Source organism: Gadus chalcogrammus, chromosome 9, assembly GCF_026213295.1.
Source record: "Gadus chalcogrammus isolate NIFS_2021 chromosome 9, NIFS_Gcha_1.0, whole genome shotgun sequence".
Taxonomy (NCBI): Eukaryota; Metazoa; Chordata; class Actinopteri; order Gadiformes; family Gadidae; genus Gadus; species Gadus chalcogrammus.
Genome location: NC_079420.1, coordinates 12,904,474 through 12,921,600, shown reverse-complemented (window position 1 = coordinate 12,921,600; position 17,127 = coordinate 12,904,474). Strand labels below are relative to the sequence as shown.

The 17,127-nt window shown below is 45.0% G+C and overlaps 1 protein-coding gene across 1 annotated transcript; it reads right to left on the bottom strand.

The window, feature by feature from the left end:
• Positions 1–716: 716 nt before the first annotated feature.
• On the bottom strand, positions 717–15,739 carry LOC130389139 (microtubule-associated protein 1A-like). Its single transcript, XM_056598810.1, has 8 exons — positions 15,662–15,739; positions 15,275–15,412; positions 10,556–14,375; positions 7,861–9,582; positions 6,431–7,051; positions 2,760–5,327; positions 2,358–2,590; positions 717–880 (listed from the first exon to the last, which is right to left on the bottom strand). Exons 3-8 carry the CDS (start codon positions 14,220–14,222, stop codon positions 725–727), a joined length of 8,967 nt encoding a protein of 2,988 aa, XP_056454785.1. The 5' UTR covers positions 14,223–14,375; positions 15,275–15,412; positions 15,662–15,739; the 3' UTR covers positions 717–724.
• Positions 15,740–17,127: the final 1,388 nt, after the last annotated feature.

Genomic DNA, 17,127 nt, shown 5'->3' with positions numbered 1-17,127 from the left:
GAAAATTATGCTATGACTTTGGAACAACATAAAAATAATACAATATCAAACACCATACACAAACCTATTAATCAAGTTGCTGATTGTGAAATTTTAGATTCTGATCGATATCTGAATGATTTTGGTGATTTGAATGACTGCGGAAGTTTTCCACCAACTAGAGTTAATTAGCAGTGGTTTAACTAACAGCGGTTTTTGGCACTTGTTTCGTCAAATAGATTTGTGTATTTCATGTACACAAGTACATTAACTAAAAATTATTGTCTTTCTACAATTCTACAAGTTATATATAGAACTAGTAGAGTAGTATGACAATAAAGTGATTTGGGGGAAAAACTGAAGATGAATCTAGTCTCCATAGTGGCTTAAGCCCATGAGTTAATTCAGATAGAAAACAAACCAACAAGCAAATCACAAATAAACAACATTATTTTTAGAACACCAGAGATGGTCAAATCCATTTAATCTTAGCTAATGCAAATGAGTTGAATAGTACTGCAGCTAATGCAGTAGCGGCTGCTTTCATAACGGGGAGATGAGGCGGACCGTCAAGGAGCAGAGAGTGCTCCCGCCTCTCCACCCAGCCTGTGACAGAGAACCGGCAAGGGAGGAGGAGAGGAGGAGGAGGGTGGGGGGAGGCTGAGAATGGGAGAGGGGGAAGTGGGGGGGGGGAGGATGAGAGCTCATCCTCCCCCCTCCAGAGCTCAGCTCTGGAGGAGGAGGTTCAGAACTCGATCTTGCAGGCGGGGAAGGACTCGTCCTGCATGACCACGGTGCTGCTGGAGGCCAGCACCATGATGTTGAGCTCCTGCTGCTTCTCGTGGGTCTGCTGGTACCACTCCCGGGTCACCTCCGTGTCATGGGTGGGGATCAGAGTCACCTGGTGGGGAGAGAGAGGGATAGAGAGAGAGAGAGAGAGAGAGAGAGAGAGAGAGAGAGAGAGGGAGAGGGAGAGGGAGAGGGAGAGAGGGTGAGGGTGAGGGTGAGGGTGAGGGAGAGAGAGAGTATCAAATTAAAGATGCTGTAGATTTATGAATGTTAGTGTAATTTGTTAGAAACACCGCAGCCATCCATCTGCTATTAGTGAGTAAAATGCTCTGGGAGAGTATCTGCTCTGGTTGCCTGGGTGCTTGCCTCTGAATGAGACCATTTCAATATTAGACCGCTCCCGGCTCATTCCTGCTCTCTTGACCTCTGAATCTCTTCCCTGATTGATTTTCGGTGAATCATCCTTCCCTCTTTATCACATTCACGCACACAACTTGACCATAGCTCATGTGCATTAGAGCAGCACCTCATGATGGCAAAAACAGGGAGGGAGGGTCTTTCTGGGACGTTATAATTCATGGTCAAAGTCAAATGATGCCCCGAAGCAAAAGCCCCGTAGCTTTACATGACACACCGTTTGGATACACATGATCTGTGTACTCTATAGACTAATGCAGACATCAACATCTTTCAATATTCTATCAATCACAATTACACTTGAGAAGTGGTCAGGGACTCTACGCCTCATGGGGACATAGAGGCTACCCCCCTTAATAAGTGATTACATTATTGGGTCATACACCCAAAGAATAACGTGACAGTATAAATTTGAATAAATGTTAAGCCACTCGCAGGTCTGTGTCAGAAGGCAGCAGGAACTGGAAACTTGTCATACACATAATGTCTGTGTGTGTGTGTGTGTGTGTGTGTGTGTGTGTGTGTGTGTGTGTGTGTGTGTGTGTGTGTGTGTGTGTGTGTGTGTGTGTGTGTGTGTGTGTGTGTGTGTGTGTGTGTGTGTGTGTGTGTGTGTGTGTGTGTGTGTGTGTGTGTGTGTGCGTGTGTGTCTGTGTCTGTGTGTTAGCCAATGCAGATAATATTAATCTAGATAATGCCATATATCCGGATTGCAGTCCAAAACCAATCTTATTCAACCATTGCAGCTAAATGTTAGCAAGCCCCATCAGCTGTGGGTGTGCTGTCTTAACCACAACCCACTACTCCTCTGACCGAGCCATGATCGCTCACTAGGAAAGCTTAACTGAACTGACTGGAGTGGATGGATATATGGGGGGAGCAGCCCGTAAAGCATAACGTCCATTTACTGTAAAATAAAAGGATATATTTACACCACTTTAGCATATCCAGGATCTGGATGCATAAACAAAACATTAATCGGGGGAAATACATTGAAACAGTAGTCATTTCATCAGTCACACATAAACCACGCAGTTGATTATTAAACACTAAAACAATTAGGAATGCACTTTTCACTAGCTCCACTTTGCTCCATAGCAGAAGACCATTCATTTTGGGCAGTGGGAATATACATTATATCATGATTGCTTCAAGAGCATTTGTTAAAGAGCTACCTGTAGGTTGGAGCCCCAGTGGGACTTGCCCTCCAGCAGGGCATCCAGAACCCCACGGCTAGGCTCTGCACTGCCCGGGTCATTGCCGCTAACCACATAGTAAGACGCCCGGACCCTCTTGAAGAACTCCTGGTCCACGTTCTTGGCACTGCAGTGGTTGGGCACGTAGGCCAAGTCCACATAGATGGGTGGCCCAGAGGGTACTGCTGCACCTGCCTTTGGGGTGGTGTTCCCTGAAGCAGAATCCAAAGAACATTGAGAACATCACTGGGAAAATGATTCCACCTGAAAACCCTGAGTGAAAATTCCAGATTTCTGATAACATCCCCTGGACTATTTTTAGCTAACCAACCCAAGCTGTATTATGACAGTAATTATGTGACAAAGAAAACATTAACAGACCTGGACTGCTTTTCACACCATTGACCAAGAGCTTTCCAGGGTTGTTTATATCCGTGCGAGACCCTTGAGTCTCGGACATCTTGAGCAGCCGAGAGCCTCTCTCGGTGTCCCTCCTCCTTAAAGAGGTGGAGCGCGATGAGCTGCCCTCCTTGGTGCTCTGCTTCACCGGGGTAGTGGATCTCTTCCTTCCCTCCCCCTTCCGAGCAGGAGAGGCTGACTTGGGTTTGCTCTTCCTGAGGACCTTGGTCGTCTTGTGCTCTTTCTTGAGGGGTTTCTCCGTGCTGATGTGATCCTTGAGAAGGGCCTCAGGGTCCACCATGCAGACATCTGGACGTGGAGGGTCCGGGGAGGGGTCCTTCATGGGTGCAGGAAGAGGGTCCTGTGTCTTCTGGGCCGACCGAGGGGAAGGGGGTTGATGGCCCGCTCCAGCTCCGGAGGCGGACGTTTTGTCCACGGGTAGATGTTCTGCGTCCTCGTCCGAGTCCAAGTTCCCCTCTGCCGTGATGGACGGGCACTCCTCTGTCTCCGGGGGAACGTCTGAGTCGGACTGAGAGGGCAGTGATTCGCTCGCGCTGGTCGGAGGCGTTTCCTCCCCGGCTAGCGTTGCGGCCAACCCAGACGACATGGTGCCTGGCAACGGGTGTGTCCCCAGTCCAGTTTCTCCACTGGGAGTCTGAGCGTGGTGGCGCCTCTGCTTGTGAGATCGCCTTTTTAGAGAGTGCTGCTCGCGATCGTCTTCATCCCCCTCTTGGGAACAATCGCTTTTTTTGTCCTCCTCAGTTTCGTCACTGGACAGCTGGTGGAGGTTGGGGTTGATGAACGAGGGAGAGAGCTCCCCCTTTCGGTGGGCGTACTCACACGAGGAGGATCCGGGAGGAGAGAAGGAGGACGATGGTGCTCCCGCAAACAGGTCAGAGGGGCGGTCAGATTGACTGCCCACAGCGCCAGATGTCTCTATTTGTTGTGCAACCTTAGTGGAAGATGAAGAGGAGCTGTGTAGAGTGGACATCCACTCCATTGGCTCCAGTGTCTCTTCGTCGTCGTCCCCATAACCTGGAGGAGGGGCGGTTGGGAAGCTTTCGGGCTTCTGCAGCATCTCCCAGTCAGATAAGCTACTTTTTCTCCTAAGGGCTAGCTTCTCAAGTGGCATGGCTAACGTGGTAACCTCTGGGTCTTCTTTCCTGCAACTTTCTGCTTTGGAGTCAGCAGTATCTTTACTGTCCTCTACTTTGCTACATTCACTTGTTTGGCCATCTAATACATGTTCACATTGCTTCTGATCAATTTCGGTGTTTTCTTTGACTTCATCTTTCTCTGGGGCCCCCTGTAAGAGTTGAATCTGTCCAATGCCGGACCCTCTTGAACCTGAGCCTTCTTGAGGCTCTGCGATGAGGGTCTGGGGTTGCAGTCCCTCATTTGTTTTGGTCAGGTCCTGTGTGTCACATGGAGTTTTGATGTCTCCATAATATGGTTCATTGCGGCTTACAGTGCTTGTCTGTTCAGTGGTTAACATAGTCACATCAGTTCGGGGAACTACACTAGTAGCAGAGGTTACAGTGACTGTCTTTGTCTCTGTAGTAATTCCTTCTATTGCATATGATTCAGTGAGAGAAGACGGTGAATCTTGCCCAGTTACTGTCGTTTTTAGACATTCAATAGGACAGGGTTGAGCTACAACTTCCATTTCAAATGCGTGGGATTCCATTTTTGCGGATGGACCTAGGCACAATGTGTCCGGAGATTCTGCCCTTTGTATCAGGGAAACATCAACAAGGGCTCCTGATATAGATAGATCCCCCGGTGGTTTGTCTGGTTGAGTACTTTGTAGAGGTGGCACAGATGCTATGATTTTTGGTTCTAAGGCATCAGTGCTCTCTTTGCTGACTGATTCTGTCTCATTGGAAGCAGTCAACCCCTCTGGAACACTGGATGCAGTTGTAGGAGACTTCTGAACCACTTCCATGTACCCATCTCTATGGGCTTCACCAGAAGGCATCTCCTCCTTAATTAAAGTAGCACCAGACTCTTCAGGACCAGAACTTGTCATTGACTTATCTAATGTAATCTCCTCACCGAGGATTCGACTAGAAGAAACAGAAGCGGCGGCTGTTGAAGAGTAACTATGTGATGTAGAGGAGAATGTAGAAGAGGAGTAAGTTATAGTTGTAAAAGTGCTTGCGGATGAGGCAGATTCCCTGTGTGTCTCTGTTCTGTCTGCATTGTCATCTGAACTCGGTGACAGCTTTTGGACTTCATCTCCCTGGTTTTCCTCACTTGAATGCAATACGAGGGACTCTGAGGGCTTCCTAGCTTCTTCTCTGTCCTTCACTTCAACTTGATGATCTTTACTGTAGGAATGATCAGATGGTTTGCACTGGCCAAGAACAGCATAGCTTTCTTGAAGAACAGGGGAGGCACTAACTGGAGAAGTTGGTGACGACCCTTTACTGTCTGTTAGAACAGTGCTGGTTGTCAAACCACTTCCAGACATTGGCTCACTGGGTTCTTCTTTCGTGAGGAAGCATACTTCTGGTAATTGAGATTCCTTGGCCGATTTTGACTCAAGCACTTCAGAGGCAAGAGTATCCTCAGCTGTACTCACTTGTTTGAAAGAGACAGGCTGAGGATCACTCTGAAAGTCTGTATCTTCTTTGTTCTGACTTGCAAGCTCTGTAGCAGTAGATTCCGCTGTAGTTTTGAGTGTACTTAGTGATAAAGGAGTTACTTTGTCTTTATCGTCTTTCATGGTTTCAGAAAGCTTTAAGATGGTGGGGTCATGAGTTGCTGTCTGGAGTTCTGGTGTGGGTGTCTCTATTTCATATCTTCCTTCTTTGTCTCAGTAGGTTTGGAAGTAGCTGTGGTTATATATGGTTCATTTTTTAAAGACATCGAAGATAATTCCGAAATTGGAGCTAAGCATTCATTGGTGTCAACAACTCTGGAAGTAGAAGCATCCTCAGCTGCATTACTGCTGACCGTTTCCCCAGCTGAAGGGATACGTTGAGTCTGCATTACTCCAGTTGAGTCTTCTTTCTGTGTGTCAGCATCATCAGAAGCGAGCCTGCAAATTTCTTTCTCCGATTTCTCTTTAGCCCCTTTCTCGATATCTGCATCACTGGCAACCTCTCCATCTTCTTCTTCCTCCCCTTCGTCCTCCTCATCCTCCTCCTCATCATCATCAAAATCTTCTCCTTCCACGAGCAACCTCTTGTCTATGCCACTATCAAACCTTTCTTTCCTCTCTGAAAAGTCCTGCATGCCAGAAGTGCCAACTTGACCCCGGTCAGATGTGAGGACATTGTCATCTATTTGAGGGCCCATGAAAGAGGCACCAGGAGCAACACTTGAAAAGCTTGCAGTGTCCTCTGTCTCACCCGGTGATATTCGCTGAGGTAAAATGTCTTTCTCTGCTGGAGAGTATCGGCCTGAAGGAGATCCTTCTTCTTCAGTATCAGATGATTTACTTTTCTCTTTTGATGATTCTGCAGTTGCATGCTCCCTCCCTTTTTCTGTTGTTTCCTTCTCAGTGAATTTTTCCAAAGGCAAGGTGGCTGTTGGTACTTGGTGACCAGGGCTGGATTGGCCCCATAAGGATGAGGATGTTTCTTCTCTGAGTGATTGCTCTGCTAAACTGACAGAAACACTGTCCCTTTCCCTCTCTCCAACGGAACTTGTTTGGGTGACTGAAGCAGGGATCTCCTCGCCCCCTTCCTTCTCTTTCTCAGATTTCTCCGGTTTGTCCTCTTTGAGGTTAAAGGCACAGGTGCGATACTCGGCAGCCTGGGCCATTTTGTTGTCCTGAATATCTGTTGGCGAGAAGCTCCTCTCAACAAAAGGTGTGGCTGGTCTTTCTTCTCTTTCACTCTCTTCTTCTTGGCCCTTTTCTCTGTCTTCATAGATTGGAGAGGCACTCTGACTGTGGTGGCTACTTCTTTCGCTCTCCGTAAGGGACACTGGGCTGTAGTCAACCCTACTGAAAGACAGCGGTTCGTCTTTGCATTGGTCATCAAGAAGGGACACGGTTCTACTGCACTCTGCCTCGCTGGCTCTCCTGTTGTCATCAATGCCAAAGTCAGAGGGTGGAGCAAAAATTGGGGAAACATCACCTTCTCTCCTGGAATCCTGGTCTCTGAGGACAGGCTTTTCATATGGATCATACTTAGAGACACTGAACTCTTGCTTTTCCACTGGTTGGCTCTCGCTTACTCGTTCGGTCCCTAGGTTTATTTTATCAATGCTCTCAGCTCCAACCGCACCTGCCTGTTCAAGGACTTCTGTCACACTCTCAGAATCTTTATCCAACACAAAATAAGAACAAGGTTGCGGTAATCCGGGAGATGCAACCTCTCTCTCTCCTTCCATTTCCCTCTCTGCCTCCTTTACTGGTTTTTCGTGCTCGTTTGAAAAGTCGTCTTTTGGCTTTTTGTCAGGAATCTGATCACGAGCTTGGTTCTCAGTTTGGGGATGCTTATCCTTATTGACTTTGCTTTCAGTGGTAATAAGTGCTAAGTTCTTGGGTTGGCTGTCAGTGCTTGATAATGCTGATGGAATGGGCCTGCTTTCTGTCGATTGGGAGTCTGTTATTGGTATATCTTTAGAGCTAGGGACAGAACAATCCCCTTCTTGTCTTGAAATTACCACGCTTGAGGGGGGTTCCTCTTCTGATGTAACCACACTTGCTTGCATGGTAAGTGGTGCAGGGCTAACTTCAGTCTCCATATCTTTATTTGGTTCTGGTGCATATTTTAGCTCTTTCCCAAACTCTTTGATGTCTTCATCAACAGAGGGTTCCTGCATTGTCAGTGTAGGTATAGTCACTGCAGTCTTTAAAGGTATTGTGTCGTGCGTTTTCTCACTTGCCACTTTCTGTGATGTTTCAAATGAGAGCGGTTCAGCAGAGATGTCATGCTCAGATTGTTTTTGCTCTACTGACAAAGGTCTAGAACCTGCCCCACCCATGCAAATTACTTCTTCCTCTTCATCCTCTCTGTCTTCATCAGAAGACTGGACCACGAATGCAGGCTTGGATAGTATCCCTGGTTGATCAGGTGCTGTACATTTAATGGTCTTGTCCTTCTCTTGTACCTCTTCTTTCTCCCACTTTTCCTCTTGGTGCAGTCAACTTCATGTGGGTCATACTTTTCTATGTCCAGCGCAGCCTCAGAGGCGATGTTATCTTTTCCTTGGCAAACAGATGTTTCTCCTTCATCTATGTTAGGATCCTCTTTCGTAACTCTGCTACCTTCTGCTTCATATGTGTATTCCTTTTCATGCTCTTTCTCCATTTTTTGTTCTTTAGTCAGCTCAGCCACATGAGTATCGTCTTTTTCTTTTCCCTTCTGTTCATCCTCAGTGGTGATATCCTTTGCTTCTTTATCTTGCAAAGCCTCTTCTTTGTGGCTCCTGTGGGCTGCAGCATGAGTTTCATATACCTCTCTCTTCTGACCCTGAGTTAATGCAGAAGCTGTATCTTCAAATGTTTCCTCGGACTTTGTTGGAGTGGAGGCTAGAGAATCAGTCTTTAGAGGTCTTTCCTCCTTAGCTCCCTTTTCTTCAGAGACACATGAATCCTTTTTCTCATCAGATTGGGGTGCAGCGTCTTTTAGCTCAGTTTGTGAAATATCAGAGGGAGAATGCATCTCTAGGCCTGCCTCTCCTCCTGAATGTGACTCTTTACCGTCGTCTGTGGAATCAGATGTCTGCTTTACTAGAATTTTATCGGTCACAATAGTAGCTTGGGCAAATATTTCTCTCTCTTGTCCCTCATCCTTTTGTATATGTTTTTCTTCTACTTCTTCGATAATAGCTTTAACATTTTCGGTGGTTGAACTAGAAGAAATGTCACTTGTTTTTAACTCTGCTGTGCTCTCCTCTTCGTCCTCTTTTTCTTTGAGCTCTATGGCTTCCTGTTGTGTTGCTACGGCCTCCTGCATTATGGGTTTGATATCAGAACTATCTACTTTATTTATGTTTAATTCTTCATCCTTAACAGACAGAGCTTCTTTTCCCTTGTCTTTGTCCTCTATGAGCAGTTTCACATCTGTTTTCTCTTTATCTGGACTGGCATCTTTCTCATCCTCTTTGCTGAGTATGATATGAGAGAAAACATCTTTACTTTCCTTCTCCTTGATGGAGGATACTGTTGAAATGTCTGGTGAAATGTCCTTTCCTTCTTCCTTTACTGGTTTAACTGTGGACGTTTCCCCACTAGTCATTGATGACTCATTTTCTTCTTCTACAGTTGAAGCAACACACATGGCTTCTGTCTTAGTTTCTTTCTCACTCTCTGGCTGAATAGTGTGCTCTGTATCTGAAGTACTGCCTTGCACGTTTTCATTGGATGGTGTTGTAGCATTGAAATCCTCTGTATTTGCTTCATCATCATCTCCTGTTAAATAAGGATGTTTAACAGTAGTGGTAGGATCAGTAATGCTCTCATCTCTAAATTCCTGTTTGGAATCCATGGTAGGTGATTTGAAGCCACAAGTTGTATCCACATTCAGATTGAAACCCTTGACCATCTCTGGAGGTTTGACTGGAGCACTATCCGTTTTACTATTCTCTTGATCTTTGTCCTCTTGTGTAGATGGTTTAATAAGAATATCATCATCCATGACCAGTTTTTGTTCGACTATGGTTGGTTCAGCAGCACAGCTATCACTCTTGCTGAAAGCCTGCCCATCTTTTTCTGTAGAACTAATTGTAGAAGTATCAATACCTTGGTCCTTTTCTTCTGTGACCAATTTAACAGTAGAAGACTTATCTTTACTGTGTTCCTCAATGATGACTGATTTAGAGGAAAGGCTTTCCTCTTTGGCTGCAACTAAAGGGTCGGGTATGAGTGTAGGTTTGATGGTAGAAGTATCATCTTCATCCTTTTCCTGGTCCTTCTTATCGTCAGTTGTTAGTTTGACATCAGAGGCCTCATCCTTATTTTCCTTTCTTTCCTCTGTTTATGTGTTGTTTTGTTGGATGTTTCATCCTCCTTGGAAAGGGGAACCTCTGTGGAAAGGGGAATATCCAATGTATCACCTAATTTCATCGCTTTGTCTTCCTCCTGGTTATCAAATGTTTCTGCATCCTTTTCCACTGCTTTCCCTTCCCCATATTGGTTTATCGGTTTAATATCATGCGTGTCAGTGATGGCTGCCTCCTTTTTCTTCTCCTCTATGACTGGTAGCAGCAGCAGGTTTAAAGATCTGTTTCTTTCTCCTTGAGCTCCTCTTGAACTGGTTTAAGGATGAGATGTTTGTCTTTCCATCCATTTTTATCTTCGATGGGTTGACATTTGAATTAGCATCCCTATCTGCTTCTTTTTTGTCCTCTCTCATCTTCGATGTGTTGAATATCAGACACATTGTCTTCTTTGTGTATCTCTCTCCTGTACCTCATCTTTGAGACATGTCGTCTCAGCAGTAGGCTCCTTTTCAATCCCAGCCTTTTTAATATCAATCCCAGTTTTAATGGGTTCAACATCCAACAATCATCCTGTTTCCTTTTGTGCTTCTGTGCAAGCCCATGACTTCTAAATCTTTTTCTTTCCTCTCATCTTTAATCGGTTTGATCTCAAAACTCTCTTTGGGTATGTTATGTGTCAGTTTTTTGTCATCCTCAATTTCCTCCACATTGCATGTTTTATGATCGGCTATCTTTTTATCTTGTTCTTCATGAATGACCTTTACGACAGATTGAGCATCCTCTCGTCACCATGATGCTTATCATCAGCAACTGGAGGTTGACCTGGAACAGCCCTATAGGTCCAATGTGGTGAGGTTCTCTTTCCGTTTCAATCTCACTTTGTGTGGGGCAGTTGTTCACGTCAGAAAGGACTTCAGTGGTAGAATCCTTTACTAACAGGGTGGCATCAGCTTTCTCTGTTATTGCTGCAGCAGTAGGATGCATTTTCTCTTCAAGCTTGTCTTTTCCTTTTGACAATTGGGAAATTGTTTTCTCTGGCTCTGCAACCTCTTTGGAGACCTCAAATGATTTATCTAGCGTTGGTGACAACTCTTCTGACTTTTTTGGACCTACTTGTTCTATTTCTACCGTGTGTGTCTTTACTTCTATGTCTGTATCATCTTTCTTTGCAGCACGGTCCTCACCCTTGACGACAACATCAGGAATATGTTCTTGTGTTTGCGACTCTTGCTCAGGGAAGGATCTGACTGGTGAGTGGCGTAGTGGAGAATGAGCTGGACTTTGGGGGCCAGAGTGTGGTGGTGAAGCCATCTTCACAGTGCTGTCGTCTGGACTAAAGCAGCGCTCCTCACTCTCTGAAGTTATAGAACCTGATCCAAATGGCCTTGTGGGCACAACAGAGGAAACTTCCTTGGCAGCAATTGAATGCACGCATTCCTCTTCTACTGGTGGGTGCACAGGTTTGCTATCAACCGGTTTTGAACTTAAATCACGGGTGGGTTCAATGCGCGTTTCTTTGTCCTTCAATAGTTGTGGGCGGGCATAGCTCTCTTGAAGTTTTTCAAGTGACATGTCAATGTTGGGAGTCTGGTCTTCTTCCTCCTCATCCTCTTCTTCCTCACTATGAGCTTCAGTAACTTCAGCATCTGTGCTTACTCCAGAGAAACCACGGTTTGCGTCGTCAGATGGAGACTTGGAGCACTTGTCATCCTCCAAAGAGGATATTGGTGACACAGTCCCAGCGGAGTATGGGACGTCCCTGGTTCCCTGGTTTGCCTCAGTCGGTTTTGGAAGGGAAACACTTTTCACAGTATCCATTTCTAAAGAGCTTTTACATATTTCTTCAATTTGTGGTGCTACGGCCGGCGCCAGGTCTTCGGCAATAGAGGTTGGCAGTGAGGATATTTTGTCATACTCTGTAATGGAGGTCGCAGAGGACACATGCTCTTCTTCTGCCAATGGAGCAGCAATGATGTTGGTATACGCAGACACCTGCTCCTGTATACCAGGCATAAAACCTTTATCTGACACGGCAGCAGCTTGTATCTCTTTCATTCCATGAATATTTACAAAGGAGCCAGTCTGGTCTGGAACAGAGATGTCATAGGTACCAACATCATACTGAAGGTGTGGTATTCTGTCCTCTGCCTCCTCATGAATCTCCTCATCAGAGATGGTCTGCTCTGTCTCAGAGTACCCAGGAATAGTCTCATCTTGAATGTAGGAAATAGGTTCTGCAGCAGGAATATTATCATCTTGAATGTAGGCAGCAGCGACACCAGCCTCTTGAGCCACTGAGGTTATCGGAGCTGTGGCTCCATCAACATGTGACAGGTATCCTTCCTCATCGTCATCCTCTTTGGCTGAAGCTCCAAACTCGGTTGCCTTGTGTTGTTCAACCACCTGGCTGATGTGGTCCAATTCCGTATCTTCAGGTTTGTCCTTGATCTCCTCGTCTGCTATTACATCCAAGTCTTCTACCTCCTCTAACTCTGCCTTTTCAATAGCTTCATCTTCTGCCTCCTCTTCCTCCTCCTTGGAATGAGCCAGTTTGAAGTCTTGTTTTTCCAACATAGTAGAAAGCTTTGCTTTCTCCATTTCTTCTACTTCGTGCTTCCTATCAAGGCTATCATCTTCTTCTTCTCCTATGCCCATGTCTTCCTCTTCCTCTGCTGCTTCCCTTTGAGCAGTTGGGGAATCTCCCTCTTCCTCCTCCTCATCCTCCACCTCATCATCAATGGCTGCTCCTTCATCCTCAAACTTTTCAGCCTCTAATTCTTCCTCTCTCACTTGGTTTGATTGTTTATCTTCAACTCCAGCATCAGCCTCTGCCTTTACTTCTGAGGCCAATACCTTTTCAGAAGACAAGGTGCTAGGTAGAATTTCCGATTTGGTTTCTTGTGCTGTTGGCTCCTCTGCAACTTCAGCAATTTCAAGTTGTTCTGAGGATACAGTTCCTGTTTGCTTTAGATCTTCAAAAGCCTTGGTAAGATCTTCTGGGCTGGATGAGGCAGACAGGCCTTCAGTAGTTCCATTCTGTATTGTCGTAGGCTGTTCAGTTTCTGCGACTGGTTTCTCCACTGGTTTAGGTTCAGCAGGCTGTGCCTTGGTTGCTTTGACTTTGCCAGTCTTGGCTTTACTTGAAACTTTAGCTTTGTGCAAGGTCTTCCTTACTTCTGGTGTCAGAGGTTTCAGGTCAGGCTTTGTAATCTTTCTCAGCTCGGGCTTAGATGCGTCTTTCTTCTTAGCATCTTTAATCTTTCCATCCTTCTTTTCATCTTTTTTCAGGGGGTCATCCTTTTTTACTTTCTTGATCTCTTTCTTTTCCTTGTCCTTTTTTTCATCCATTTTCAATGTCCTTTCCTTTGAGTGCCTCTTTAAGGATTTCTCCTTTAACAGCTTCTTCTTCTCTGGTACCTCAGACTTTGATTTCAAAGTTTTGGGCTTTTTCTCCTCTTTTTTCTCTTCCTTATTGTCCTTTACAGAATCAGTCTTCACCTCTGCGGCAGCTGGAACTTCATCTTCTCCATCAGTTTCTTTCTTGGAGGGTTTTGCAGTGGTTTTGGGAGAGGCTTTGAGACTCTCTTTGCTGTCTGTTCTTTGCTTCAGCTTGCTCTGTTTTATGACAGGTGGTGGAGTTCCTGAAGCGATGTCCTTCTGTGTCGCTACTGGATAACGCAGGAAATCAAGGTGCTTTAATTTATCTAGGCCTTCCAGAATCTTGTTTTGGGGTGCATTTCCAGGAAAGAGCACCCTAACAATCTTTTCAGATGGGTTGGCAGGGAGCCAAACAACTAAGGCTGTGACTGATGTCAGATAGGGCACAGATATTTCCCCCTCTTTGCCATTAGAGAGCAAGATACCAGTCTTTGCCTTACTGTTACCAGCCCATTTCTGCATTAGAAACTGCATCTCTTTACTATCTTTTACAGGGTTCAGAACATACATGTCTAACTTGCCCACTCCCATTTTGTGGAACAAGGTGATGGGTTCAATGGTGTTGCTGACCACTCTGCAAAGAGGTTCTGGCTTCACTCCCAGTTTATTCAGATATTGTAATGTAAGTGAGGCTTCTTCGATGCTGCGCTTGACCTTGAGATTTGATTCAGCCATGCGTAGCTTCTCTGGTACATTGAAGAACACAACGCCAAGTTCTGGCGAGATCAGGTTCTTCATCCACTCACTGTAATTGGTGGAACCTTGGGACTGCTCCTCTTCCATCTCTGCTACTTTGCGCTGAAGGAGCCCATTGATGCCTGGTAGATTGTCAGCTCCAATGTGTGTGAGTAGTATCGAGTCAATGCGGTCCAAGTGACGGACGAGCTTCCAGAAGCATGATCTGCGATCCGAGCCTCCGTCCACCAATATGTTGAATCCATTCACAGCAAAGAGGGCGGAATCTCCCCTCCCTCCGGGAAAGATGTAACAACATGGCTTGGAAAGTTTCAGGAACCCTCCAGAGGTGGGTGGCTCCAAGAGGTCAAACGGTGAGGGGACGTCCACAGTCTCAGAGATGTACTCTGTGAACTCGGACACGCCCTCCATTTTGGGCAGCACAGGCTCAGGGTTCACTCTGTATTCTAGAAAGTCCTGGAGATGTTTCTGTTGTCCCAAGGAGCTCCAGCCCACCTCCCCACGGCTGGACACAGTTAGTGTAGCCGGCTGCTTGGGTGCTACTCTGCCCAGTAAATCACTGACCTGCAGGAGGGAGATATTTCAATGTGTGCTGGTTAGCTATGGTATGAGATGAAAGGAAATATAAATGGAAAAGAGAATACTTTATGGTCTATTTTTTGCATGCAAAAGGTAAACATTTGTCTTTGCTTGCAGGTGCTAAAAACTGCCACCAAAAAAGGGCACATTAAAAACCCAAGGCATCGCATCCAGACAGGACTCATTAAAACCTATTACTAGGTACTCAATGTTGATTCAGGGTTAAATTAGTAGGCATAAAATACTGTGTCCTGGTTTTCAGGCCACCTTCAAAAAGTATTTGACCTTACTGAATAAGATATTTAATGGTAGAAGGGACAACAGCACAGGTACAAGGGTTTTTAGAATAGATACTTTACCTTTGCCCTTAGGGCAGTAGCTGAAAGCGGTGGTTAAAGGGCTGCATCTAGGTTTTGTCACTTAGTGTGGCAAGTTTGTATACTGCCCATGTGTGTACTATTTCTATCTACTATTTTGTGGCGAATCTAATAGAATATAGAAAGTTTTGCTAAATACATAAGGAAAAATGGAAAATATAGGTCATAGCCAAAGTTGCGTTTAGTTTGTACATAGCCTTCCCCACCTAACTCCCACCTTATTCTTCATGTTTAACCTCTGTTTTTCTTTTATTCCTAGTCTGTCTTACATAGTTTTGATAGGCCAATATGTAAAGCGTCTTAGAGTACCATATTAAGCGCTATATAAATTTCATTTATTATTATTATTATTATGGCATCAAAATGCTCTTTGCCAAAAAAAAAAAAAATCCCACTGTAGTAACAAGACATTTCTAACATTTGATAATGGCATGTGCTCTTATTAAATCCCCTATTATTACAATGACATTTTTCCACTAGTACATAGAGGTGATACATGTATCATACCCGAGGGTCAGTAAGGAGTTGTGAAAAGGTCTGGTAGGTGAAGAGCCCGGTTTGAAGGAGAAGGTCACCGTGATCTGAGCTCTGGCCGCTCAGGACCAGGAGCTTATGTCCTGCTGAGTCTGTGACCAGAGACTGGATCTGGGATGACAGGCAGAGGAAAGAGCAATAAGAGAAAGCAAGGAAATTAAAGTGCTAAAACAAATTGCAGGTACCTTGCTATGTACAAATGGAATTTCAGGTGTTAAACATGATATTAGTTACACAATGTGTGTTCAAATTGAATGCAATGAAATCCAAAAACGAAATATGTCGCAATAGATTTTCGCCTGAGACAGAATGAGGGCGTTCTAAAATAAACATCCATTTGGAGAAGACGACAGCCCTTACCTCTGATGTAACCGTCTCTTCTGACGGGTTGACCAGTATAACCGTCTCTAGGACATCACTTCTGTGGTATAGGGTCCTCTGCCCTGTGGGACAATATTTAACAGAACACAATGCTATGGCAGAGACAACTGTATGCAGACAACTTTATACAGATATTGAATTAATTTGTCACTTTTCACTTTCTGTTTACCATTCTAAATGAATGTATTATTACTATTTCAATTTAGGTGAATCATTAAAGAGGCAGTGAACCAAAACAGTTTTGTTTTTTGGTTTTTGGTAATTTATCTTATACGATCGTCAACATAGTTATCTATGCAATTTTTTTACTGTTACTGGAATAAGTGACTGCTGCATCCGAGAGAAAGCCTTTCAGACACTTTACAGTATAATGCCATGGTGTGTGTGGATGGTGAAGCTCTGTCCGAGCCGCGGTTTATTTAATACACCGTCCAGGTGAGGGTTTGGACTATAGGTATCCGGGAAGCCTAACTTTCTCACGTACAGAACGCCACCTGCATTCGCACAAACGTTCACATAGTGTTTTGGGGAGAATGGCAAAGCATAGGATTTTACCCCTTTTTTATCTAAATTGGGGACTTATTTCAGTCACAATGATAAAATAAAACGAATGACCACGTTTAAAACAAAAATAAGTGCTCTTGAGTCATATGCCACCTGAAGTATAACATTTCCGGTGGCAACTATGGTGGTGGCCTATTTGTCTACAGACTTATACGTATTTATTAGGTCATATGGGCTCAACTTCTTATTATTCTAATTATTATTAATTACTTGTAAGAATGGGAACTGAGCTGCAAGAGCCGATTGTAGTAAGATTCCCTTGCATCCCCGGCAAATTAGGTCAGCCAAGGTTTTCCCTTGTACGCAATTGCATGTTGTATTTGCAACGTGAATCCTAAAAAGTATAATAAATTAAGAATATTTATACAGCTTGAGGCTGAGCAGGTTTCCTTCAACTATACGGCAAAACAACAACAAATAGCCCTTTCAAAACACATGAATTCTGTTTGCTGAACAACATGAGTTGATGTATGACATCAAGAGAGCATGCACACAGCAAAGGAGGGAGGAGGGGCGTATCCCACTGAGACTCCCCCCCTCCCCCCCATCTGCTTTATCAGGTGAAAGAGAGAGAGAGGCACTGCATTAGAATCTGTCTCCCTGTGGGGGCCTGTGGGGGCCTGTGGGGGCCTGTGGGGAAGGGAGTGGGGGGCGCTAGCTGACACTGGTACAATGTGATACTATGACAACAAAGCCCCTTCTTCAGTCATTCTGAAGCTGCTGTTCTCCCAAACATCCCAACACACACACATCCCAATGAGATGGCTGTTTAGGCTGATGCCCTGTACTGCAGACACCATAGTTGTGTGCTGCTGTGAGTGTACAGTTGATGGAATAGGAATTCAGGTGGGAGACAATGACACCAGGATAGCGTCCAGTGC

Bases quoted from the DNA above. Each gene is read 5' to 3' on its own strand.
- LOC130389139 (XM_056598810.1), bottom strand. From the start codon at position 14,222: ATGGAGGGCGTGTCCGAGTTCACAGAGTACATCTCTGAGACTGTGGAC. The intron at 2,591-2,759 runs GTCTGTTAATGT...ATTCTGCTTCAG, and splicing joins TGGTGTGAAAAGCAGTCCAG to GGAACACCACCCCAAAGGCA. The intron at 881-2,357 runs GTAGCTCTTTAA...TCTCCCCACCAG, and splicing joins ACTGGGGCTCCAACCTACAG to GTGACTCTGATCCCCACCCA.